This window comes from Empidonax traillii, unplaced genomic scaffold, assembly GCF_003031625.1.
Source record: "Empidonax traillii isolate 1590-97213 ecotype Southwest subspecies unplaced genomic scaffold, ASM303162v1 scaffold14:size4059594, whole genome shotgun sequence".
Lineage (NCBI taxonomy): Eukaryota > Metazoa > Chordata > Aves > Passeriformes > Tyrannidae > Empidonax > Empidonax traillii.
This window is the reverse complement of record NW_020955207.1, coordinates 1,322,474-1,349,806: the sequence shown is the minus strand read 5'-3', so window position 1 is coordinate 1,349,806 and position 27,333 is coordinate 1,322,474. Positions and strand designations below refer to the sequence as shown.

The 27,333-nt window shown below is 38.4% G+C and overlaps 1 protein-coding gene across 1 annotated transcript in view; it reads right to left on the bottom strand.

Annotated features, from left to right (window-relative positions):
• STAC (SH3 and cysteine rich domain) overlaps positions 1-15,708 on the bottom strand; it is a 72,178-nt gene extending 56,470 nt beyond the window's left edge. Inside the window, exon 1 of the mRNA XM_027891776.1 lies at positions 15,259-15,708. Coding sequence (XP_027747577.1) covers positions 15,259-15,375 — 117 coding nt within the window. The 5' untranslated portion in view covers positions 15,376-15,708. The remainder of the gene's footprint in view (positions 1-15,258) is intronic.
• Between the last annotated feature and the right edge of the window lie 11,625 nt (positions 15,709-27,333).

The following is a 27,333-nucleotide window of genomic DNA, read 5'->3' as shown; positions in this document are numbered from 1 at the left end:
TCTACTAATTTATTTTACCCATTTGTTTTTCTATCCTTATTTTTTTCCTTTTTTCCTTTTTTTTTTTCTTAGCTGTTTTTTAATACTTTAAATGGTATTAAGTCTTTGAAGCAAATATGAAAATACATCTGGCAAGGAGTCTGATACTAAGGGCAAATTAACATGAACCTCACAACCCACCCACATACTGTATTATCACAATTGTATCATCTTAAAACAAAAAGGAAGACTGAGATCTCTTGGGAGTTGTTACAGTTAATATTCTGACAGTGTTTCCACTCTTACTTCTGTGTTCAAAACTTACACTGTTAAAATTGCTTTACAATGAAAACATGGAAGTGCTCAGCTCTAAAACAAAGTTGTTGTCATTGGGCCAAATCCTAAGGTCTTTGCTTACTGCTAACTCCTGCTGACTTCAGAGAGCATGTTTTCAGAGTGAAGCTCAAAGTTTGGCTGGGTTGATGGGTTTTTTTGTTTGTCTGTTTTCAAATTAATTTTTTAAAATATTTTACACTGTGCATTAAAAACAAAGGATTTCTGAATACAGTATGAAAAAGCACCTGGCCACATTTGATATTCTGTTATGTGGCTAACTTTATTCAACTTTTCAATTCCCTCCTCTTGTTTTTAAGCCATCTTTGTCAATCTCTGCTCCTCTACAACCAAATATAGATAGATCCAGGGGACACATATGCTTCTGCTTCTTTTGTCTTTCCTAGACACTTGTTTCAACTCATACTTTGTGTGAATTAATTCTGTCCAATTCTTGCTTAGCTACTGTGCTTTGAGATGATATTACTTTACTTTTCAATCAAAGAGAAAATGAGAACATAATGCCAGAATTTGGGTGTTGTATGGCCGATTGGCTTAAAAGAAGAGCCCCTCCCTCCCACCCCAGTATTTTGTCTTACTTGATTCCACAGGTTTCTGCACTCTCTTTTTTGCTGCCTGTCCACAAACAGAGATTTAGATCCGAATTTTACAGCTTGTTTCCATGTTTCCATTTCAAATAATTCTTAGTGGGAGATGGCATACAAGCTTATGCCTTACAGAAAATAAGAAGCATTTGTTGGTTCCCTTCCAGTTTTTCTTTTTCATGGTTCCCTTCCTCTTCTTGTGCATATTTTTGCAATCTGGGAGCAAATTTGCTGCCTTCCATCTTCCTTTTATCCTTCCTGAAGGCTAACACTGTCCCACCATGTGAACGCTGCTTCTTGCCAGCTACTCTGGAGGCCAGGGCATGTACAGTCCTCTGTTCTGACACCTCAAGTCTAACAGGACCCATATGGTCCTGATGCACATCGCTGCCCTGGCACCACTCTGGCATGAAGCCCTTGATCTGGGGGAAGAGCTGACAGCACAGGTAGAGCAAGGCCAGTTAAATCCTCTGGGCTTCTCAAGGCTTCACCTGGGTATCCACAGAGTATCCTTCATGTCGTATTTCCAGTTCTAAAGTCCTATAGCATCTGCCAGGTACAAAACAAATGCTGTGCCAATTAAAATTTTTTCCTACCTTGATAACGTCTTCTTTGTTATTTGTTGTGCATCCAGTTATCTGTTGTGCATCCAGTTATTTGTTGCGCATCCAGTTTATTTCCAGATCCAGTCCAGATCTGGTACATTTTCCGTTAAATCTCTTCTCAAAGTATAAGTTATGACATACATTTATCCTTTTCAACACATCTACCCTAGTAGCTTTCTAAGTTTCAAAAAGTATTTCCAAAAATTTTTGGGAAAATCATCCTTGTAATACAATTTCCAAGGAATTTGTTAGTAGTACAGAAAGTTTCTATCTCAGTCTGTCTTTTGTCTTCTTATTATTACAAGTTAGTCATGCCCAGCAAAAACTCATTCAATGTCCTTCATAAAGGATAGGCCAACTCTCCACACGGAAAATCTGTTTCACTTGATGATGATATTGTCATACATATGGCACACAGTTACTTGGCACTTTATGGAGGTGTTTGAAAGACTAAACATTGCTTCTAGAACTTGAAAATGTAAGTACATATATTTGGAGATATTAATTAACAAGAATTGTTACGCATGAGATTTATCATATTTCTTTGACCCCTTTTGCCTCTGGTAGTCCATTTCTTTTATATTTTTCCTAAACCTCCAAGCCTCTAAACATATCTTTAGCCAGCTATTGTTCCAAGATCAACCCTGCAAAATAAAAACATTTTATTTTTACGCTCACCAGCTGCACAATTTTCCTTCTCAAATTACCACTATAAAATTTCAGGATTATAATGACTGTTTGAACTGCAAAAATATGGTTTGATACTGAGAAAGTTGGTTCTGTGTAAAAAGATAGTTTATACATAATACCACAAATAGAAGAACTACAATTTTTTTCTGAATGTTAAGAATTTAAGTTCCTCAGAATTCTCTCTGAGAATTCTCTCTGAGAAGTTAAACTGTTGCTAATGAAATCCTGTACGTGAACATCTAATAATAGTAATAATGATTTTGAAAAAAAGCCTATAATACTGTCATGATGTTATGCTCACCTAATAAATGAAGCTTCATAATTTTGGTGTTGAGAGAGAAAAGAGCTGTTGGCATTGACATAAGTTACCAAAAGATTTAATAGGAGTTACTGATTTGGTAGGAAAGTCAGGGATCTTGAACCAGTGAAACTGTGAAGCCTTGTCTGACAAAAATAATATCAGTGATTTCAACAGGAACAGCATATTGCATGGGGCTGCATGAGAGATTCAGGCAGACAGGAAAGCAGAGAAATAGAAGGAAGAGGAAAGGAAAGTCAAGTTAGAACAGAGAGAGTTGTAAAGAATATGAATATGAATCCTGTGTAAGAGGGGGGATTTCCATGAAGAGCTTCACTTTGTCTAGTCTGTTCCACTGTCAGAGTAGGTGCAAGTCTTGATATCAGCCAAGTAGTGCTGGCCTAGAAGGCATGTGAAATGTTATAGCAGACACAGAGCTGCTGTGTACTGCTGTACTAAAGAGCAAACACAGTGTTAACTTCTGAGATATGTATCAATTTTCTCCCATCAGTTGGGGTTTTTTTATATGAAGCAGTCACAATGAGTGTGACTGTACTGGAGGGATGTTAACTTAAGGAAAGGAGAGGGCAGCTGGTACTAAAGACCAAATGACATTACCTCAATTGCTACTGTGGGAATATTGTATTTATTACAGTGTATTTCCTATAGTGCCAGAAAAAAAGTAGGCTAGCTTTCTCATCTTATTTAAAAAAGAACTGATTTTTTTTTACCAGACTGAGCAGTTAGTTCTAATGGCCAGCATCTACTTATAGCTGCATTCTCCTCAGAGGAAAACCACTTTGTTAAGATTTGTAGTATAAGGTTTGACTGTTGGTTTTTGGTTGTTTTGTTTTGTTTTGTTTTGTTTTTTACCTTTGTAAAAAGCTTTTAATTTGTCTACATTCTAGCAGGATTCAAGTAGATCTATTACAGCTGTTGGCATTCATTTTAGCTTTGATAATCTCTAAGGAAGATGTTCAGAGCATTTTTCTTGGATGCCAGGCAGGAACTGCTAAAAAAGCCAGTGCTGTTGAAACACAGAATTGCAGCCTGGGGAAGTCTGTGGGAGCTTAAGCTGCTGGGGGAGGCAGGAGCTAAAAACCCCTCCATAGGCAGTGCAGTTGAAAAGGAATCTTCTGAGTTGCATTGGCCTTCAGCTATCTACCCAGAAAGGAGAGGACAAGATGGGGAGACTAGGAAGTCTGCTTTGTTACCTTTCCATAAAGAATGTTTTCTATTACTTCACTGCCTAGGTTTTAAATTTATGTATAGTTTTCTGCATATACATATAAAGACACTATAAGGTTATATCAAGAGATAAATAGGCATTCACACGCAAGGAACAGACTATGTAAAACCAGACAGTGTGAGGAAATTAAGTGAAACTTAAGTAATTTATTTGTTAATAAAGCAGGTATGGCTTGGGTATAGGTGAAAGGGAAAGTGCAAACTGTGGGGTTTGCTTTTTTTCAAGTGTACTTATGGCATGAGCAGCAGCATCCGCACAGTGTTTATAAAAGGTCCCTCCCCCTAACAGAAGAATCACCATCCATTTTCTTAACAGGAATCTTTAAACTTGGCTAAGCTTGGAAACATGAAAATCTTTCCTGCAAAGACTCATTGTATCAGAGAGCCTGGTCATGGATTAAAGCATTTGTGCGAGAAGAGGAACAGAGAGGAAAGAAAGAGAGCAACATTGAAAGGCAGAGAGCGAGTGGGTAAGCTAGCAAAAAAGTTAACTGTTTGCCTGGATCTTTAACGGTGAGGAGGATGAAGTCCATTTGTCATTATGACTAACTACAGGAGACAGGTCTAACTGCTGTGAACCTGCCAAAGACTCCTATGTGCCCATACTTCATGAAACTGGTACATGATTCATCTTGTGGCTGCAGTTTAATAGCAGCACTTCACATTTTGAAGCCTGGATAGTCTCACATTTCACTCTCTTTTTGTCATAGGTGCATAACTTTCCATTATAGGACCGGTTGGAAAACAGCAATTCCACTTAGCAAAAATTTTCAAAGTTAGAATGATTTTGTTCCACCTTGGTATAAAAAACAACTGCAGCTTCTCAGAATGTCTTTGAGAGAGCTGAGGGCAGAAGAGGGGAAAATCAGATGGACTAGCCAGCCAGGGGAACAGATGCTGACCAGTCTTTGTAGGCAAGATTCAAGACCTCACCTTGACAGAATCAAAGTAGTGATCACCTGACTTAAATTTGAGCTTTTAGCTCAGCTGTAGCTGCCTACTATGGTCAATGGAAAGATATTTCTCCCAGAGAAGCTAATTTAGACCACATAAAGTAGGCTTTTCCTCTAAATAAATGTTTGATAAAACAGGCTTAAGTCTGTGTTCCATTTTATAACACAAGGAATCTGAACAACTAACTTATCTGCCTACAGTTGCTCTCTAATCACAGGCGGGGCTGTATGATGTAACCTAGGATGCATTTTTTCCCTCTTTTGACTGTAAATTTCACCTGCAACCAAGGAAATCTCCCTGACAAAAGTTTACACAATCAATTCCTCGAAAACAGATGCTTTGACACTGAAAAATCAGTGAAAAAAAGCATTCAACAAGCACACATTTCACTGGAAAGCTCATTACCAGAAATGTCTGGCAGGTTATTAAAAGTCACCTTATGTTTTATTTTTAAATAACTCCTTAATTACATGATTTAAACTAAAAGAGGATTTGTGAACATACATAAGAAATGAACTAATCTCACTTATAAATAATATAAGTAAGTACACTAAGACGTACAACAAAAATTGTATATGCTGGATCTTTGGGTTGACTGATACTCGTTGATAATTTAAGAGTAGGTGCATTTTAAAGACCCATATAAACCTGAAACATTTTAACAACTGGATTCTCAGTTTAGCTGTGCAGAAGTCAGGGACAGTCTGAGAAGGTTACCATGTTGAATTTTACCTAGAATGTTTTGTTTACTTGTGAGGATAGAGATGCCTAGTCCAAGACCATTTATCACTGAGTATGTACAAAGGCAATTGAGGCTGGGACAAGGTTTTTAGCCTCTCATTTCAACCCCAAGATATTTTGATTTTGAGAATCACTACCACAGCATTTAAACTGGCAGGGAAAACACCGGTAAATAAAGGTGAACAGTACACCTCTATTAGTGATGTTTTAGGAAGTGACTTTTTTGCATCATGCCAGAAAACGGACCCTTGGCCAACAAAAGCTGCTGTCTTCCTTCACTATGTACGAGAAATTCTTGTAAAAAAAAAAAAAAAAGAAGTTAAAAGAAGTTAGATTTAGATACTGGGATGATGGTGATGCAAGTCTGATGCAAGTCTGTTTCTAAGATAATATTCAACAGTATTTGCTATAACATCCTGTCAGGCTGAATTCATTCTCTCACCTGAGGTGTGCCTCCAAAGCAGACATTTCTTTGTCTTACTCTGATGAATAAGCTAAAAAAAAATTATTCTAACTGCAGATTTTATTAGCTTTGTGAATACCAGTTTATAGTATTTTGCTCCTTTCTTAGTTAAGCCTAATCATCAGTTGCTATAGGTCAGCTGTATTTTCCCTTTCTATTCAGAACACTAGACTGTTAAAATGATCTTTATTAATAAAGCATAGCATGTGTGGCATTTTAATCAAGCTTTTAAATGGCACTCAGAAATGGAGCATATTATGTCTACAGAAAAGAAAAACATTGAAGTTTTCACTGTTACTCATATAGAGGACTGCAATTTCATACTGAACTTGCAGCCTCCTGTGGCTGGGAAATACCTCTGTCGCAATTATTCATGCTGTGGTATTTTTAACACCACTGCAGCCCCTAAAACTGTAAGACTACCATTTGACAGTGCTTAGCAAACTACTCTCATCACTTAAAAACAAGTCAGCTAAGAAATGCTGAACTATTAATGAGAAAACTACATGAGCCTCTAGCACATTTATGTGAGACTACAGACATGAAACTAAATTTTGCTTTAATAAATAAGAAGATATGCAAGCCATATGTCATCTTTAACTGCTGATGTCAAAGATACAAGAAGTCTGCTTTTAAGAGATCTATTGTAGATATGTTTTGCAGGGTCCCTAAGTTAAACTCCCTGGCAGGAAGCATTTATTGCATCATTTGATCTACTGAACCAAGGGCGTTTCCTCAAGTAGAGGCATATGTGGAAGGAAAATAAAGTCAAATTAGTTCAGTCATTCACACATAGACTTCTCATTTTCACAGTTGGTCCTCTTTGTTAATGAACATGCAAAGTTTGCACTTACCTGAGACAGACAGTGCTCATTTAAGATAGAATGACTACTTGCCTATGCAATTGGAAGTCATGCAGGACTGAGTACTGTGTTAAGAATACTCAACTTGCGCTCACATCTGACAGACTAGTCCTCTACCTGGCAAACATGAGCACAAATTTATCAAATATGCAATCTTCTACCCATCAGGAGTATACAGCAGTGGACTGGATAGGCGATAGGAGAAATGCTTGTCATAAAAGGAATTATAGTTTTCTATCACGTGTTTATGATTTACTTTCATTTAAATTAAATAAGGTGCATGAGAAAAAAGAACCTCCAAGTCATATTTTGGATTTCAAAACATAGCCTTTGATGTGTTCCGTTCCCTTGAAGAAATTTCAAGCCTTTGGCACCCTCAGATACCTGGGGATATATTTTAGACCACATAATGCTTTGGAGTGTGACACAGAAGGACTATTATCTTTATGAAGGTATGAATGTTTTAGCAGTGGTCTGGAAAGCAGCAGAGCTGTGTAAACAGGTCATTGAGCCTGATAACAAGTGCTGGTTCTCAGCAAGTACTGAGTGCTGATGAACCCAGATGGCCACTTGTTATGGAGCAGCCTTGGCCTTTGTAGACTTAAGGTATCAGTTAGAGACAAACTTCATTGATAAACATGACTGATCAGAAACAGTCAGAGACTTGAACACGCTTGGATGTGTAAGAGCCATATAACTTCTTCAAAGCTGGTAATACTAACACTAAAACTGTGAAACAAAGATAAATTGAAAGATTCTGTGAATGTGTGTTCCTGGTAACTGCATGAAAATAGTTACTTCAAAAAGGAAATTTGGAATAAGCAGAGTCCACACTGAATGGTGGGGAGGGGAACAAGAGAAGGAAAAAAAAAGAAAAAAAAGTGGTATGCAAATAAAATTGGATCTTTCAAGCACTATTATTAGGTCTAAGGACATTAATTGCAAGAAAAGCTGAATGAGTCCTTCCAAAAAGTATTTAAGGAAATGTCAATGGATTGATTCAGGCTAGGGAAAGAAAAAGGCTGTGGTACAGTAAGGATGGGATAAAAGGCTGATTCAGAAATTCAGCAAATACTTCAGCTTACTTTCTGTACAGAACCATGAACCTGGGGAAAAATAATAGGAATAAAAGGAAAGCAGTTGCAGAAATTTCGGGTATTACATTAAAAAATCAGATTAATGTGTCTGTTGAGGTAAAAGGGAGGAAAAAAAGCAGTAAACTCTACTATAAAATTTTACTTTGAAAGTCTAGAAACAAATTTTCTTAACAAGCTTTATCAAGACAGAAATGACACAAAGTGAAATAGAGGTCTCTGTCATCAAGCAGGAAATATGATCCCAGCAAATACAGATGTGTAGATCTGACCTCAAGAGAATCTGACAAAACCAAAACAAAACTAAAAAAAGTTAAATCCTCTTGGAGCAGTTGTAATGATGAACAATTTGCTAGACACAGAAAATGTTTTAGGGTCAAAGGTAGATTGTATCTATTTGGATTTTGTTAAAATTATTGAATATGTTACTGAAAGGGAATTTATTAGCCAAGACAGAAAAGAAGGAAAGTTCTAAACAAATTTTATGGAAAGTTCAACAGGAAATAGTTACTACTGAAAGGAAAGGTTGAGGGTTGGTTGTTGGTGGAGTTCATCAAAGAACAACACTGACCTAGTATTAGGGTCAATATTGTTCTCTTTACTTTTATTACTGGATTTGATGCCAAGACTGTGCATGTCACAAGGCATTTTTGACATACATTTAGTGCAGACAGCTTGGTGTGCAGGGTGTGCAGCTACATATTGAGCTCTGGGTGGTGGGACACCGGGCAAGAGGCTATGAACTGCAGATGCTTTGCACAAAAAAGGGCACAAGGACCTCTGGTCTAGCCAGGCAACCAGACACTCAGAGATGCAGCAGGAGCCGAGCACTCCACACTTTTACACCCTTAGACTGTGAGGGTATAAAATCCCAGAGTTTCCTTTCTTTGTGGTCCCTCCTCGGAGGCACCCAGCTCTAGATGTTATTTTGTTATTGTACCATGATTAAACTGATTTAAGGATCAAGACACCTGAGACTCTGCTATGGGAAACCTGAGGTCGAGCCGGTAAGGAAAGCCAGTCTGACTGCGTGAGTGTGGTGTGTACAGCTGTAAAGGGGCCTCTGCCCCAGCTCAGGTGGAGCGAGAGTAACAGCCAGAGTGGCTTCTGGATGGTCAGACAAGAAAACTTCTTTAACAGTTTTCTGTGGGAGGCACTGCCATGTATGAAGAGGCCTGGACCTTGAGGGATGGAGTTAGGGAAATGTGATGAAGTTCAGCTGTGGAAATGCAAGCTTGTGTGCCTGAGACCTGACTCAAAGCACTCTAGGTGAGGACAGACAAATGTGTCCTGGATCCACAGGAAATTACAGAATAATAAAATGGAGACCTCTGTTTCACCAAGGGCTGACAAGGAGACACAAACACCAGAACCAAGGTTTCTGGGTAAGTTAGTAAAGCAGTAGTGATACTGTATGAGATCTCATATAAAATACCATGAAAAAATTCAGTCGCTCTTTTTCAAGAAAGATTATTCGATACTAAAGCAGATTCATGGATCTGCTAGTAGAATGAAGTGAAGAATGGAGAGTTTATCTTATGTCAGTCAGGATTACTTAGCACAGAAAATAAAAGGCTGGTAATAAACATAAAAGTCTATTCTTACATTATGGAAACAGGCACCAAAAATGGAAAAGAGATGTCTAAGCTTAAGAAACATTATCAAAATTACAATACTAAACAAGCTGCCAAAAACGAAACTTCCACTGAAATCACAAGAAAGTGAAGGGTAGAGAGCATCTCTTAGCCATTAGAGCATATAGATGTTGGAAGAGTTTTTTAAAAGTAGTGGTAAAACCTGAATTCAACAGAATTACTTTATGAAAAAGAATACAGCATAAGAGACAGGGATGGTATGACTGGACTCTCTTCCAGCTGTTATAACAACTTGTTTTTCTTCAGTGAAAATTTGTACTTTTTAGTAAATCCATTTTTTTACCACACCAGAGTTCAGTCAAGTCATCTTTAGTTGCTGAAAGATAACAGATGATTTCTTCATTTTGACACTGTTGAAAGTGTGGATAGAAGAGAATGAACTGGTCACATTTCTATTTAGCCTTAGATATCTTGATGTGCCCAGGAACTGATCTGACATATATATCAAAGTGAAAACAATACCAGAATGTTTTAATCAGAACAAGAGTAAGAAAAGAGAAAAGTCAAAATAAATGTAAGCACAAGAATAAGTCTGTAGAAGAAATTATTGATAGGGTAGAGTATTACTTTCCTGCTTTAATAAAATCTTCCTGTATATACTTTGTTACAACACTTAATCAAAGCACATAAAAATACTTAGTCTAATTTCTTTCCCTTAGTCTTACCTTCATGGCATGTACTCACCATTTCACACAGGGGCATGGAAGTAAGATTAAGAATGAGAACTGGTTTTCTCTTCCCCTTTCACAGGATGTTTTTAAGCTGTTTGGTATTCCTTTGAAGACTACAGCAGTAGTTTACGTACTGGATATTTATCACTGGTGTGGAGGGTGAAACACTAACTCTACACCGTAGTCCCTGCCCTTTTAAAATATTAATTGATTAGTAACCATCTATGGAGCCTCATAAAGTATTAACTCTTTAAGTGGAGAAGATCTCTGCTTAACAGCACAGCACAAATCCTACGTGATTTAAATCCCACACAATCCTGTTAAAATCCAAAGAGTTTCAAGGTGTTTGCATTAGTTAAATATCTAATGTTAACATCAGGTTTTGAAACCTCATGGAAACAGTATTGCTCTATTGGTCCAGCAGGACAGAAATGTAAGTTCAAGCTTCTTGATTGATGCAGGAATATTCATAAATGAAGTCTACATCTTGAGCGTTAATGCTTAATGCTTTTGTTGGCTTTCTACTCTTCAGCAACTTCCATTTTATGTGCTGCTTACCAGATTATCTCATATTTGAACAATCGTGCTACATATCTTGAGTTGTTATACCTAAATTTGAAGACAATGGTCTGCATTTTCCTGAACATCAACCACTAGATAGTCAGTGTATGGAAGGGTCAGAGACTAACTCATTTATTTTGTGAAACACCTAGTCTAGATGCCATATTTGTTTGGAAATCCAATTTATCTTTTTTCCCCTGATTTTTTAGCTATTCAGCTTACCTAACCCACCTTGCTGTAAACAATTTATCAAGCCCATGAGTTTGTGGTTCAGAGAAAAATTCTGAATCACTGCAAAGATGCATGACTGCAGTACCTCACAATTATGGTGGGATTTTATAAAATAAAATAGATGGACATGGGCAAAGCTATGCAAAAAAATTGGTTTTCACAGAAATCTACTGCTATCCATAAAAAAGTAACTTTTAACATGACAGATTGCCTGCAATGGCAGGGGCAGGACTTGATAGCCCTTTCGAGGTATATGAGAAAACCTGAAAAATGTTTAACATACTTGACATGGAGCATTAATATCTTGAAGATCAGCAGTGCTAATAAACCCTACTGGTCGTAGTTCAAACATAGTAGGTGCTCAGGCCTCCCCTAAAACTTAGAAATGGTAAGGGAATTTTCAGATATACTCTATTGGCTATGAATAACCCCAGCCACTATTCACAGTGGAGCAATAAAGACTTGACTCACACCTAAAGAAACCAACATATGGGCTTTTTCCTCTTCATATAGTAATGTCAATTAAATAAAAGAAGGGTAAAGTTAACAGTTATGTGCCAACTCTGTTAAAACATAAAGAAATAATCCCATGTGTAGGACTCTTCTTTAGACACATATTTTAGATTTAGACACAAATTTTAGTTTTCTTTACCAAGTTCCAAGATAGATTTACATAAGGGACATCAGAAATATGATCTCTGATTGGTGCCACTAGATTTCTGCTTATATTGCTAAGTGAGTGGTTGAACAAGTGTTCGGTGTGTCTTTAACTGGTACCACAATGAAGAAAGTTTCCATCAGGAATTAGAAGCTAATGACTGCCTCCCTTGCTGAGCTATAAATCTACAAAGGTCTTTGGCAAACTGATAATTTACCTTATTGGAAACAAGCTGTAAAGGACCCAAACAGGTGGGAGCCATAACTACAAACATATGAATGTAATAAAATTAGCAATTATATGTATTTGAATAGTACCCCCTAAATTTATTCTCCTACTAAGCTTTAAGTATCCACTCAAGTCACACTTAAGTGTGAAGTAAATGTTTTTAAGAGTCAATAAATTAATTTAATAAATTAAATATTAGTTTTGAAACATCCTTAGCTATTCAAGCTGTAGGGTTTTTAGCACAGTAACAGCATATATAGTGCTACAGGATGGCTCAGTACAGCATGTCTGCTAGTCTTCAGACACCTTTTTGAACAGTGAGCGAGTACACTGGAGGTATTATATGTAAAGTACCTGAGGGCACACAGTCCAAAAGACTCAGTCATGTTATGTAGCAGTGTCTATACTATAAGGTAAACATGTACTTAGAATATGCAAATGGGTTTGCTCTTATGACCCAGGAAAGTATATTTGAATTTCCCCATTCTAAGCAGTTGTTCAGGTGTTACAGTGCTCATCAGGAGGAGGATATGCAGGAGAGCACAGTCAGCAGCAGGTGTGCTCACCTGCAACAATTTCTTAATCCATAGGAGAAGGTGGTGAGAGGCTTTAGTACGTGTTTAAGAGTGAGCTGCTTTTCTATGACAGAGGTGTGTGACTAACATATGAGAGTCACCCTTCCAAATTTCAGCTACTTGATAGTAGCCAGAAGTTCTGTGTCTCAAACTCACACCAGTCAGAAATTGGGGTATCTCCTTCCTGTCATCTTCTGAGTACAGTCTAGAGGGTGCTAGATGAAACTCTTTTCGGGAGTTTGGTACTACAAGAGACTATCTGCCACAGTTGTCTGTGATTACATTGGACTGGAAGCAAGCTTGCTGCTATTAGTTCTACATCATTTTTTCAAAATTGCTTTTCTGCTGAAGTGTTTTCAAAATGCATTTTGAAGGTTGTTATTATCCATGTTGTTTCTGTTCCCATATTTGGAGGCATAATAGTGTTGTGCTACAGAAACAAGTCATTGTGGGGTAATTAAATACTGCACAAACTGTTCTGCAATAAATGCAGCAGGCCTGAACTTGTTAACCTAGGTAGCAGAGAGTACCTGAAAAAAGCTTAGTTTTCTGTGAACGACAGGATAGCTCCCTCAGCAGGGGACACCACAGAATAAAAGCACTGACTTATGCCTCTATCAGTCTCTAGTTTTTGAAGTATATAAATTCTCTTAAAAAATAAAAAATAAAATCACAGAATTTTTCTATCCTGCTCTTTAGTTGGACCAAAAGAAGAAACCTTATTACCTCAGTAATCAGAAGATTCTTTTGACTCCATCTACTAAAATGACAATACAGCATGTTATCTGATCATATCTGCAGCTCTAAAATGTGAATACACAGATTATTTGCTTACTAAAAGTATCTGTATGCAAGTAATGGCATCAACTGCACGGTCATAGCTTTTGTCTATTCCAGTGTACCACTTCAAATGCTTACAAGACTGAAAATAATAATAATAATAATAATTATGTTTGAGTATAAACTATTTTGTAGCCTATTTGTTCACTGGCCAGATGTGCCTTAATCCTGTTGTCATCCTTGGAAACACATAGGTGTGCAAAAAGCAAGAAGGAAACCTCAGTGCAGCTCTTCACTTTCTCTCAGTTTTGGATCCACGCCAGTCAGTTTGTTTTGGGAACAAAATTCTGTGATCTAGTGGGCAAGTCCCTCTGGCATCATTGTTATCAAGTGGCACATGGAGCTCCTTAACCATTCAGGCACTGAGAGAGGACTATAGCTGGTAACACACAGAGCGCACAGCCCACCAGACTCTGTGCACAGCCCAGCGCACTTGGGGAGCTGGTGCTGGCAGTGCTCTGAAAGCTGCAGTTACTTTTGGGACCTCACTGGGGGCTGAACTTCCCACTGTCCAAATAACAATTCAGCAATTCCAGAGAAGTGATCTCAGGGGGTGGGATTTATGTACCCATCAACCATATCCTTTTGGAGCCTGTGGTTAAACCAATTACCCATTTAATTTTCATTTCCCATTAACCAGGAAGACTCTGACATTGTCCCAGTAGTGCTGAATTGTATAGTGAATATTGTATGCTATTGCTACTGGAAGAGCTCTTTTCTACTGAAGAGGTTGTGTTACATAGGGAATACCTCAGTTCTTTCCTTGAAGAATAGCATCTAAATAAATATATTCAAAAAAAATCCAAAGCCCACGTCAGAACTCTACCCACACAGACAGATAATTTTGATTCACTCTCCAGAAATCTAGCTATAATTACAGAATAATGTACCAATCTTTCTATGTTAGACCCAGTCAGTCACTGCTTTTAAATTCTGACCAGCACAAACCTTCCCTGTGAAGCAGCTGTTTTGCTCTCACAGTACCTTCTAAGGCTCTACCCACCTATAAGCTGCTAGTGACAAGGACCTCCCTATTTTTACATGTGTACATAGCACACAGCATCACTGTGAAGTTCACAGAAAGATCTGTGAGGTGCTACCATGGTATCAATTGTAAGTCAGTAATAGAGGATCAGTAAAAGCACATCATCCAAGTAAGCTGCAAAGAACTTTCATTATGTAATGTTACTACTTTATCCTTTACCTCTCTCTCTTCCAAGTAATATGCTGGCAGTCAGAAAAACTTACAATATAAAACTCAATTAAAAATTCAGAGGCTATGCCATTTGAACTGAAAGTTGGTTTTCAGTAAGGTAAATTGAACCACAGTAAAAAAATTCATAAACCAAAGAAAGGCTGTGGAAAAAAAAATCCTTTTCTGGGTAGTGCATATAAGGTTCATTGTGATAAAACTGTCACATCCTGTTTCAACTGCTGCCTTATTAAACAGTGAAAGTTCATTGATGAGTCTGCCAGAGAAGGTAAGTCAGGTGAAACACCCCAAGCCCCCATACAGAATTCTCTTCTCTGAACCTTTAAGAAAAATCAATTTTTCCAACCAAACCCTGTAAGAGATCTGATGCTTGGTGTGAAAATAGCTAACAACATCCATCGGCAGTGATCACCTCCCTGAGCCCCATCATTACTCCAGGACCTTACTGTAATATGGAGTAGGAAACACAAGCAGAAGTCCCCAAACCCAAACATCTGAAATATGGAGTAGGAAACACAAGCAGAAGTCCCCAAACCCAAACATCTGAAAAGGCAGGTATTTTCCCAGTTCAGACTCCTGAGGTGACAGGGGGAATTCAGAAGTAGGAGTGTCAGAGCAGGCATCGCAGTCAGAGGTGGCTCTTAGCACTCTACCGCTGGGCAGGGCTGGCTCCAAATAAAAAAATCAAAGCAACACATCTCTTTTCAAAACAAAGAAAGAATGGGGGAAAAAAAAATCTCATACTCTGAGTACCTTTGATTCCTGGCTGGTAGTGGATGCTGGAGAGGGGGGTTGCTCTGGGCTCTCCACTTCATTCTCTTTCTCCCCACTGTCCACGCTGTCTTCAGTCATGCTGCTCGGAGGAATCATTTTACCTCTCAAACACTGTCACTGTAAGGAAAAAAAGCTACAGACTGTTCTTGCTGTTTTTCATTTAACGCCCTCTTCCTTCTTAGCTCTTCTAGAGCAAATGAACTCCGACTGCTCGGTTTCACTATATTTGCAAGACTAGAATTCTCTGGATTTTCTTTTTTTTTTTCCTCCTCCTCCCCCTCCTTCCTCCCTCCCCTTTCCTATGTAATTCTGCTGTGAGGGAGTAAGTTATCGATGGCTCTGTAGGTCAGTTGTGTGCCTGCTTTTCCCCGATACTCCTCCCCTCCGTAGGAAGCCTGGAGGTGTGGAGCAGAGTCGTGACCGTCAGCCCCACAATCAGAAGGGAGTGAATTGAAGCAGAAAGCCCAAGCCACGCACACACACACACACATACACACACACACGGGGCACTGGAGGGAGGAGTTGTATTTCTAATGCTGTGAATAGCTTTGGAGGAGCATGTGCTGTCATAGTAGTGAAAGAAAGTAATGCGTGCATGCACACACACACACAGACACACAAACACACACAAACACACACACACAAGCAGGCAGTGTATATGAGGTTTTGAAGCATTTTACCTTTTAACAGGCTGGAGAAGACAGAGTTGAAGGGGACTGTTATATTCTTACAAACCTTTTCCTGAAGAAAAAGATGCCCTGAAGAAGGGGTCTAGAAACAGAGGACGAAAATGAATCTTCCTTTTCCTTGTCCCAGGGAAGCTTATTTAAAATTCTAGCTAACCATTGCCTCTAAAGCTCTAACCTTGCCTTACATCCCAAACTTGCTAGCAAACGACAGGACAGAGTCAGGACAGAGTTGCCTGTGGATGCACGTGTTCCTTGCTCCTCTCCCAGGCAGGGAAGCCCAGCTCTGAGCCACGCACATGCAATCTGGGTCATCTGGAGCTCCCACTATCTCACGCATCCTATACCTGTAGGTTGTCATAGTGATAATACTCCATCAGGCAGCAACAGAGCAAAGGCAGCCATTGGGAAGAGCCTGTAGGCTTCCCCCAGTGCTGTAATTCCCGAGGATGCAGCACCCGAAGTCATGGTTAGGTCTGTGGTACTACCAGCAGAAGGTCAGCGTGACTTTGCTGGCTGGCTCAGATTGCTTACGTTGCGTGAGGTTTTGCCTCTGATTTAAATCTGCTGCAAAGGTGCCTGTCAGCTCTCTTCCTTGCTGAATTGAGGTCTGTATTGTGAAAGGTTGAGAGGATCTGCTTTCCACTAAATATGCTTTGCTGAGCAGGAGACATTCCATATGGTTGGTGGAGATGACTCCTTCCTTTAAAGAAAACAGAAAAAATCAACACAAATATGTTTCTAATAGCAATACTCTTATCCTGGAAAGTGGGAAATAAAAGATAATTGCTTCGTTAATCTATACAGGTGTTGTGAGGTCATTTGCTGAGATCTGAGTCAGAAATGAGCTTTAGTGCCTTGTAGCTCTGGGAAGGATACCAGATTCCCATCCAGAACCATCCCTTAGAAAAACAACTGCTACTTTGACCTGTCTTGTAGATCCCCTCCAACTCAAATAATGTGTGTGAAAGTGAAGGCAAGTTTGCAAGATAGTAGGGGCTATACAGATGAAAGCCAGAGCAGAAATTGCCCTGCAGCCTCTGTATTCTTAATAACTATGCAGAAGCCAGGAAAAAAAATAATTCAGCTTTTCTTTGAATACCCAGTAAATTTTCAGGACTGATACTTAGATGTGGAAAAATCTTTATGTTTCTGAAACAGAGCATATAAGATACCAAATTCTTTAGCAAACAATAAAGATGAAATTCTGCAATGCTATTTGTACAGCTACTTCAGAGCAAAAGAGTGTCCTAGGGGTCTGCCAGCAGAACCTATTATTTGGCCTGGAGTCACTAACAGCGTTACAGGGATCAAAATGAGAACACTACTTGCTTATTGAGGCAGTGGCAGTGACAACTGAGATTGAAGCAAGGAAATACAGAGCTCAGAGGGGCAGATTTGGCAGGTAAGTAAAAGAATATATTTCCAAGGGTTTGCTTTCTAAAATACAGAAGTCTTAGAGTGTTCTCCTCAGAGTCAGAGGAATTCTCCTGGAACAAAGCTCATTTCTTCCACTCAGCCAGTGAGATTTGGGCTTTGCTATAAAATCATCTCCTTAACAATTTGCAGGGATTGGTCAGAGTCATAGTTTGGCAGAATTAGGGCAGCTGTGGGCAATGGAGATCTTGGCAGGGCAACAACAACTGAATGCTCCACCTCTGTCAGGGGTATTGTTCCCTGATGGTCCAGCCTAGAAGAGCCAAGCCATGGCCAGGACATGGGGTCTGCCCCCTGTAAGGACTGTTCTGTGTTCCCAGCAATCTGACAGATGAGAATCATGAAACTGCATTCTGTTTGGTCCCCCAGCAGTGTTTTGAACCTGTCTTTCCCATTAAGAAGCTCAAAAACATCTTCTTACGGTGAACTTGTGGGTTACCTTTGAAATGGAACGTGGAGTGGCCGGTGAACAGTTAATGCTCAAAGTGTTGTAAAATCCTGCACACATTGTGTACGAAGAGCTTGTAACGTCATGACTGTGTGACTATAATGCCACTCTTTACTCATTTTTTTAAGTTGTTTTACCAAATTAGTACTGACACCTGCTGCACTCCCTCTCTTCTCCCAATTACTCACTTGTCAACCACGACGGATCTGTCAGTTGCTCGACAATTAGCCTGGGAAAGATGACTCAAACCTAAAATTTTACCAAAAAAGCAAAAAGAAAAAGAAACTGAATTTCTCATATTTTTATTTCCTTCCACAGGAGCTGGCTGTTGAAGATCAAATATTCAGTATAACAAAACAGACTGATCAAATTAGATGAACCTACATCTCTCTCCCACGCTTCACTCCTGAGAAGTTGGACTTGTGATTACTGCTGATCAGTCTCTAAGTGAAGGTACTAGGGGGAACTGTGAGCACTCCAGCACAGGGCTAAACAAGAGGAAATTGAACAGCTTATGTAGTGTAGAGATGAGTGTAGATTTCTGGAGTGGGGAAAAGCAGTTTAGATGAATAAAACATGAATGCCAATTCTCAGCCCCCAGCTGAAATTGTTTCACTCTGTAAAGGCACTTGCATGTTGCTTGGAGTCACTGCCAAGCACTCCACTGCCGGGTGATCTGATGCTGACTGCACAGGTTCCACGCCTTGTTCACCCTCGTTCCCTCCCATTCTCTGGTCCCACACACAAAGGTGATGGTGTGTGGTATAGAGCAGCCCTCTCTGCTGGGGTTCCAGCAGTAGTTCCTGAACTCTGGCTGAAGCCAGCATCATTAGAGCATCCCAGATGCTCCTGACAACAGAAATATATAAATACCCACTTGCTGTACTGCTGTAGAGCTCCACAGTGGCAAGATTAAGCTGATGTAGGGGATCTGACCCATGCCATGTTTTTTACTTACCTTTTTTTTTTTTTTTTTTTTGGCATTCCTCTGAAATATTTGATCACCTTTCTGCCAAAGATGTACATGCATAGGGCTGGATTTCACTAAAGGAAGGATATGAAATCAGTACTTATAAAATATGTTACTCCTGTTTAGGCTCCCACATATTTACTACAGCAAAAATAACAAGCCAAAAGGAAAAAGGAAGACATATAGGTATCACCATTCACTGCTTGGTTCATGTGAGCATGCTCTTGAGCAAAGAGGGTATAGGGGCACATATAGAGGTGATACTGCTGTGAGATGACATTGGTTTAAATTACTATTGTACCACTCTCTAGAAATGTACAAAGTGGTGAGGAATCAGTCTGGTTGCTGCAGCCTGGTTGCCTTCAAAGCAGAATCCTGAAGGAAAGAGGGATTAAGTCTACCAAGAGTCCAACTTCCAAGAGGATGAAGACTGAGAGCCATAGAAAACTATTAGACATGGAGAAAAGGTTGCAGTTCTGCCACTTGCAGTGAAACTTGATCACCCTCACCCCAAGTCTCTCAGCCCAATTTGTGAGTGTTCCAGGTGAGAATTTCTTTGTTGATTAGATTTTGCCATTGTGCAAACTGGCAGTAGGATATGTACTTAGTGTCATCTGTGATGGGACTTTCACTTTTGGTATGGTGCATTTTGCCAGATGTACTGGTGGATGTTTTAATTGGGGTTTTCTCTCAAATATCTGCTTCACTCACAGCTTGCTACTAGACTATAAGGATTATTGCTCTAGTGGAGTACTCTTCTGTGTTTCCAAGTGACACGCATGTGAGCTCTTCTCTCCAGCAAACATTGTACCAACAGAGAAAATTATATTAAAATAGTATCAGGTGGTTGGGTTTTTTTGTTTATAGTCACACATCCCTTGTTTGCTTTCAGTACAATCTTGGCAGTCCATTGAGCAGTTAACACACTAACAAACCCCTGTGGATTCTGCTTATCTAAATGCCATCTAAGGGCTACAGTCATCAGCTCATCAAGCGTCAAGTTGGAAGCACAAGCTTTGAAAGCATTCTCAGTACTAAGGGAATACTGGTGGTTTGCATTTTGACTAAAATTATCTTGAAGTACTTTTTAGAGTTAAAGTATTAGGCCTCCCACTGCTTCAGGGAGTGTAGCAAATGAGTAACCATGGAGGGAGCCAAACCATCAGATTTGTGCTTGTACTTAAGTGGGGAAAAAACCGGAATCTCTGAGTATTAATTGCAAAACTGTCTTTCCTTCCATCGACAGCAATGCCACAGGGAGTGATGCAGAGATCACGCTGCATCTTGGGCAACTTGAATCTGTCTTTCAGAGAGATCATGATGAGATTGAAACACTGCTACACAGACATCTAGACTAGAAAAAAGAAGAATGCTGCATCCTCTTGTGACAGCAAGAAATGTTTGGGAAGGGGAGAAGAGGATGTAATTATAAAACATGGAATTTAGCCAAGATAGAGCATGTAATATGTTCAGTCTTACAAAAAGCATTGCAATACCTTTAAATAACCAGTGACAGTCCTGACCTGATTTTACATCTCTGCTGGCAATAAGATTCCTTCTCACTTTTTATAGGAATGCGATATAAAAAGAAGAGGCCCATAGAACCAGAAGCACCATTTCCTGCTGCTCACAGATGCTCCTAGAAATTCCTGCCTTTTAATAGCCAACTACTGATTTGGTCCAATATAACTGTAACAGGAATGACCAGAATTAGTTCAATGGATTGCTGGAGTGGTGATTTAGCCATGCACTAAATCCTTTCAGGGATCAGCAAATATTTAAAGAGATAATATAGTTATGATAATTAACATAATCTCCTCTACTCTTTCTAGACTCTGCTTTACTCATTTCTGTTTCCTTGGATAGTTGTTAAGAGTCTTCCTTGTGGCTCTTAGTACCACTCAGAAGGGTCTCATATAATCATACCATCTTAATCAGGTCTATCCTCACCATTTTCCAGGATTTGGTGGGAAGAGTCCCCCACAGGCTAGAAAACGCTGGATGTTGGGCTTATTTCTTTTTTTTTTTCTTTTTCTGAAAGGTTTTTGATAGAAGGGGGCTTCAATCACTTCTTTCTTCCCTAGACCTTCCTTGACCTGAATTGCCCCTTAAATTCCTTTGTCTGGTTGTTAGCTTTTCGTGAGCTGTTATTACAGCTTGCAGAGCTTTATTGGATTTGTTTCAGGTTCCTGTTTTTTCCATTTACTCTGGTATTGAATACCGTCATCATGAGCTATTTCTTAACTAATGTCAGTGAAAATGCATTGAGAGAAATGTTTTGCTTAGACTGTAAATAGAATCCAAAATAAGATCTGGCAAACATTCCCACCATAGCTGGTGGTGAACACAAGCAGATATGTATATATAAATATATATATGTATATATATATAGGTGTTGTGGGGTTTTTTGCTGCAGATATCCTATAAGTATGCACTAATTTTTAAAAGGCTGTGCATGCACAGTATTTCCTGTCTTAGGTAGTTACAGCATGCTTGTCACTGTAATATTTTGGTACAAACATGCATGCTGAATGCAAAATGAACCTCACTGTCAACTGCAAACCTGCAACTGTTACACTAACATATTTTGCGTTGGAAGACAAAAGGATTTCTTAGTGTACTAATGACCTTGGTCAGGAAAGGGGGCTTTTCTGCAGAGTTTGGTAAAATTCATTAGTGTACAACAAAACTTTTGAATGCCTTTGGACGCTCTAGGATGAAAGGCTTTGTAGAAATAGCAGAAATTATTATTATCAAGATAAGATTTCGCTCTATCAGATTAGTGCATGTGTCAACTGGAATAGAAATGTGTATGATGAGGGTTGCCCCCAATTATGTAACTTAATATAATGATCTATCACTGCTCTCAAACAAGAATAAAGAAAGTAAATATTCAGCCTGTTATAAATCTGATGAGAAAGTGAATATCTTGCAGATCAAATATATTGGCTTTGTTCCTTAAATATTGATAAGATGCAAAATTTGAAAGATACTGATGGTATCTGGATTGTTAGCTCTCTACACAGTTACCAATTCAAAATAGAAATGGAAATAAAGGTTTAATTGAGCAAAAAATAAACTGTAAAAACACTTCAAGAAGTTATCTATAATGATTTGTATTGCTTTATTTAAAGCAATAAAAAGTCTTAGGGTTCAGTGCAAAATGATAATACGAAGATAAATTTGTCTTCTTGGTAAAGACGACTATCACTGTCCCATGAGCCTATGAAATATACCATTTTTATAGTATTTAGGTCAATTTACACAAAAAAGTGAGTTCTTACTATTAATTCTACAAGCAGTGTTTAAACCACTAAGCATTGGAGTTGATAACTTTGAAAACCTATTTCCTCAGAGAAATAACACCTACTTTTTATGTGCTCCATTGCATACAGTTGTTTTATCTCACCACTTAAAGCAGTAGGAGAGAATTTGATCACTTACATCCATTTGAAATCTCAATCCAGAGCATCCTGGAGTCACTGCTTCTTTTGATAGTTACATATCACATCCTTCTATTATTCAAAGGAGTCAAGCTCAGCTGCAAGAACAAATTATTTCACTAGCAAAGATAGTCAAGATTTTAGAAGTACAAATGTCAGAAAAGAGGAGAAATAAAAGCAGAATGAGGGAGAAATTGTCCAAAGTATGAGTGCCTTTACCTTCCACATTCATAACTATTTATGTTCTTCATTGGAATCAGGAAAAAAAATCACTCAAGGGTTTCTTACGTTTGTTAGTCATACCACCTGCTGTAATACCACTCAATAATTGTCATTCTGATGTCTCAGACTGCCTGAAGTGTTCAGGAAGAATGGGATTGCACACCAGACCCAATAAGAGCTGGATCTCTCCTGCTGTTTCCATGGAAAGGGTTATCTCAAATTCACATACCTAACAACTGAGCTCTATGATTTCAGACTTTGAATAAGCAGAGTAGTGAAGTATGTTGTAGATTTATGCAAACCCATTGATATTGATAAAATAACTGAGATACTTAAAGTTACATGAATGATGATTTAGATAATATATCTCTCTATAATTTCAAAATTCTGTTTTCATTTTGTAGTCCATAATAGCTCTGTATCTTATTAACCTCTTTAAGTGGCCCATGAGGAAAGAAAAGACTACTGAGCAATGAGCATCACAATGGTTGAAATTTAGCTGAAAACAAAACTAATGGAACCGAGCACAGGTTGTTGGCCATATGTAAACTCAACAGACCAACAATTAAAGACAGCAGAAGTTTATAGCAGAAGGTATAGCCATCTTCTCCTAAAACAATGGATTCTTTCCAACTAGAGCATTCATCTGGAAGGCCAAACACAAGGAAATCCATCAGACTCTTCAGTCCACACAATCATTCAACATTCAAGAGATGAGATATTAGGAAAAGAAAACTTCTGTCAGAAAAAGACTGATTCACAGGAAAATATGAAAAGAAAACCACTAGTAATCAATCTGGGATACAGAGGACATTGTCTTCACAAAGGGGTGTGATCAGCCCTCTGATATAAACTCCTGCAAACAAAGAAAATTTGTATGCAAATTGTGAGCTCTTCAAGGTAGGTATTGTTTTTCTATTTTGAGTTTGTACAGCTTTTAGGAGGTTGGGATTTTGTCTGGTCTTAGGCATTACAGTAAAATAAACAATCATTTTAAACAGTGAATATGTGTCTACTCAGTCCCAGTGGCACTGTAAATCTAATGCATGCAGTATTTGACTGTGCTCAAAAATTTTACCATTGAAGTTTTCCCTTTGCTGCTCCTCTCCTATCATTGCGTTGTGATAAATGTAATGCTGTTCTTCACTGATTACTGGAAACTGGAGGAAGAAGAATAAAACTTTTTTTTTTTTTTTTTTAAAGGCACAGTGGTAGGGTCACATAGTAGTTTTCAACACTTAAAGCCAAAGCAAAGACACTGAAATAAAAAGGTGGAATCTAAACAGTAGTTATGTATACCTGCACGTACACACACCTTCATATGTGGCATATGTAGAACAGTAATGGCTTCACGTATCATAGCCATGTTGAATGACAGACAAGGATAGGGAGTAACTCTCAGAAAAGACAGGAGGAAAATCACTGCAGTAAGGACTTCATGCATCAAAAGTAGTAGTATAGAGAATGTTCCGATTTAGATAAAAATGTCTGCTGTGTATCTGAGTGACTGTGTAATGTGAGCTCTGTGTAGAAAATCTCTTTTTACCTTCCACACAGAAAAGGAAAGAATGTGGAGAGCTGTGGATGAAATGGTTTAACTGTGGATAGTTGGTAAAGGTTTTGGCTTCTTTCAGTTCTTTGTTTTTAATCCATTGCACCCAGTGAAATCATAAGGATGCTTGCAATATGTCTTAAAAGCCTTTACTCCATGAAAAGTAATACACTGTTCTCAGATCATCATGAGATTTTTCAGAAATGCTTAATGGACCTTTCTCTGATGCCACAGATGTGAAAGCTGCCTTCCTTTGACCTGGACCAAAAACTTGGACAAAAATCAAGCACTTATCTGAAAATACTAACACCATTTCAGTCCAAAACAGTTTATTTCTATTTTCCTTTTTTAAAAAATTATTATTATTTTATTATGTTATTTTTGTATTATGATTAGGCACCTAAAAATTACTTCTGGACCCTATACTCAGAAACAAAATAAGAAGTAATATGGTTCTAGCTTCAGTTACCTCATGTACATATTTCTTACTCCTTAAAAAATCAGGATTGAAAGCTTTATTTTAGTGAACCAAAATATTATCTGAGATCTAAATGCAAAAAGTTAGTTGTGAGTAGCATAACGTCATGGTAGCAAGCAGCTGCAAACAATTGTTTCTGGTCCTTTACTGTCAGGTGGTGTTTGCTTAGCAGCTGGTAAACAGGCGATTAAAAAAGACTTGGGGACAATTTTCCAAAAGACATGAACGACACCCAAGTACTGAACTTTGGTTAACTACAGACAGATAAAGCTAATATTTTAGTTTAAAGGTAACACATCTCTCTCCGACCTTGAGAGGCACATTTTGAAAATTACAGTAAAAGCTTCTGTGCCAATTCTAAGAAATGTTTCTCTGAACAATACAGCTTTGCACATGAAGATTTGGTCCTGTTATTCCACTGACAAGGTAGAATTATTCACATTCAACTATCAAAAGAATAAATATTTTGAAAGTGGATTATCTTAAAGGGAAATTTTGAGGATGCATGCAAAATCCTGGGACCACTGAAATCAGTAAAAAGTCACAGAATTTCATCCCTGCAAACCAGTTAGGCTGCTATCTGTGGGCATAAAGTGATTCCAAAAATCCAGGTCATAGCAGTTATCTGGCAAACAGATCAGACAGTGCTATTATAGTCAGCATGCAAGCCATTTTCCCTGTTAATTATGTGCATCTAATGTCAGAGATCTAATTATCTAAGAAAAAATTAAAATTCCTAAAAGAGCACAGAACTGAAAAAAACCCTGGAATACAGCCAAAGTTCCCTGAAGTTTTCACTCATTGAAATGTTAGGTGGAGACATAAGCATCAGTTCTAATTGTGTTTTGACGATACTGTTTTGGGATTTTTTCCAAGTGGAATAAAAAATTAGAAAAAATATAATCTTTGGATTTATTACTTTCAAGTTTTTATCTTTTTCCAGCGCTTTTTTGCACCATCTCACTGTACCAAATTAGCCTGATTATTTTTTCTTTTAGTCACTTTGAGAGAAGCATCACTGGAAACATACAAAATTATTTTGTGAAAGAAAGTTTTACACCAGTGTTCACTTTAACTCTGAGAAGACAACTCATAAATTCCATAAGGCATGAAAGAACATGAATAACTTCTCTGTTGACTAGTTAAGCTTATCAATTGTGATTAATATTTAAAACAGGAATTAAATTTTAGGTGAAATTTCTTCCTGAAAATACGTTTTCTCTGCATTCGTGTCCCGCTTTTTTCATCTAATTCAAGAAATTCTGATGAGCAATATTACAAGGCTTCTTTCCATCTTCCACCTAGATGTTCCTCGGACTGAGGACCAGGTCTCTTGGGAAGCACTATCCAAGTCAACAGCACATTTGCATTTGGCAACTTTAATCCACTGTTTACAGTTGAAATAACTTGTCATCCTCTTGAGCTGAGATGCTATGGGACTCTGCTCTCCACACAAAAGGTGTAAACAAATGTGAATGGAAGAAGAGGGAAAATTCAGTGAAATGTCCAGGTACTGGGTTGCCCCCCACTGGAAAGCAGATGAGCCATAACCCAAGTTACATCTGAAGGCACATGTGGAAATCTCATTTTGTCCATCTTATAACTGTTCTTTTGATCAAGCCTAAAGTCTCTTTTCCCAACCTTCAACTTCTCTGCTACCAGAGGGTATAATACAAGCTGAGGGCAAGTTTTTCCCCAAAAGGAGGAACAAGTATTAACTTGACATTACAGAAACTATATTAACTACATCACCTGGGACCACAGAGGAGACACAAATTAATGGAATCATCGCTCTCATTTTGTAAGAATCTACCCAGGAGGGAACATCTTGACAAAATATCAGTCACTATTTTAAACGACAAAGCTGAACCATTTCATCTTAGCTGTCAGACATTCCGACTCACAAAGGACAGTCCCTGTTTTTAGCGCACACATTCCTATTTTCTGTATTTTTCTGTATAGTCTATCTCCTAAAGAACTGTAACTATTCCAATGTATTTCAGCACAGTTTAAAAGCCATGTCCCTATTTCAGCCTCAGGGGTTCCTATTAATTTTCTTCAAATGTTATATGTTAATTCAGGAAACAAGGATTTTCTGATTCAATTTGTCACCTTAGTTATCAGTTCTTATTCCACTATCAGTCCTGAACATGTAAACGATTTATATATTCTCACATAAGAGTAGCTTTGATATTGGGCGCCTTATCTAACAAATGGTTTTTCAGGACTCTTTAACTAATTTAACTTAATATTTTTTCACTCAGATTATACCACAACGTTATAATCTCTATTGGGATTTATTGGCAGATGTAAATAAGCATAGTTGCCAGCTTAGGTAGTATTGTAACCAGCTGGATAAGTTTTCCCAAGGTGGAGGTGCTGCTCAGCGAGAGTGTTGCTTGTGCCTTGGCCTTTATTAAAGACTCATTGCAGACCTGGAAGAGAGCCATCAACAGTAAGGCTTCTTGGGGGACAGGTTCTGAACGTATGTGAACGTGCTCCTTTGAGCTATGGCCAGAGGATCTTCCTTTCTTCCCCAAGTGGGGAAGGAAAGAGCATAGAGTTTTAGGGTGATTCGTCTACACAAAACCTGTGTGCCTGTGTTCACACCATGGGGACTCAGGAATGAAATCTACTTGATTTCAGAACTTGTTTAGGAGAAAGCTGGGGTTTGGCCAGTGAATAATTGGTGGAGGTGAGAGGAAAAACTGCTTACTGTTTATTAGAAATGAACACCACCATAGACTCCTTGGCTGTTTTGGCATGAAGGTCTGTTATTCAAACTGAAGAGAAACAAGTGGCTTTTTACTCCTTGAAA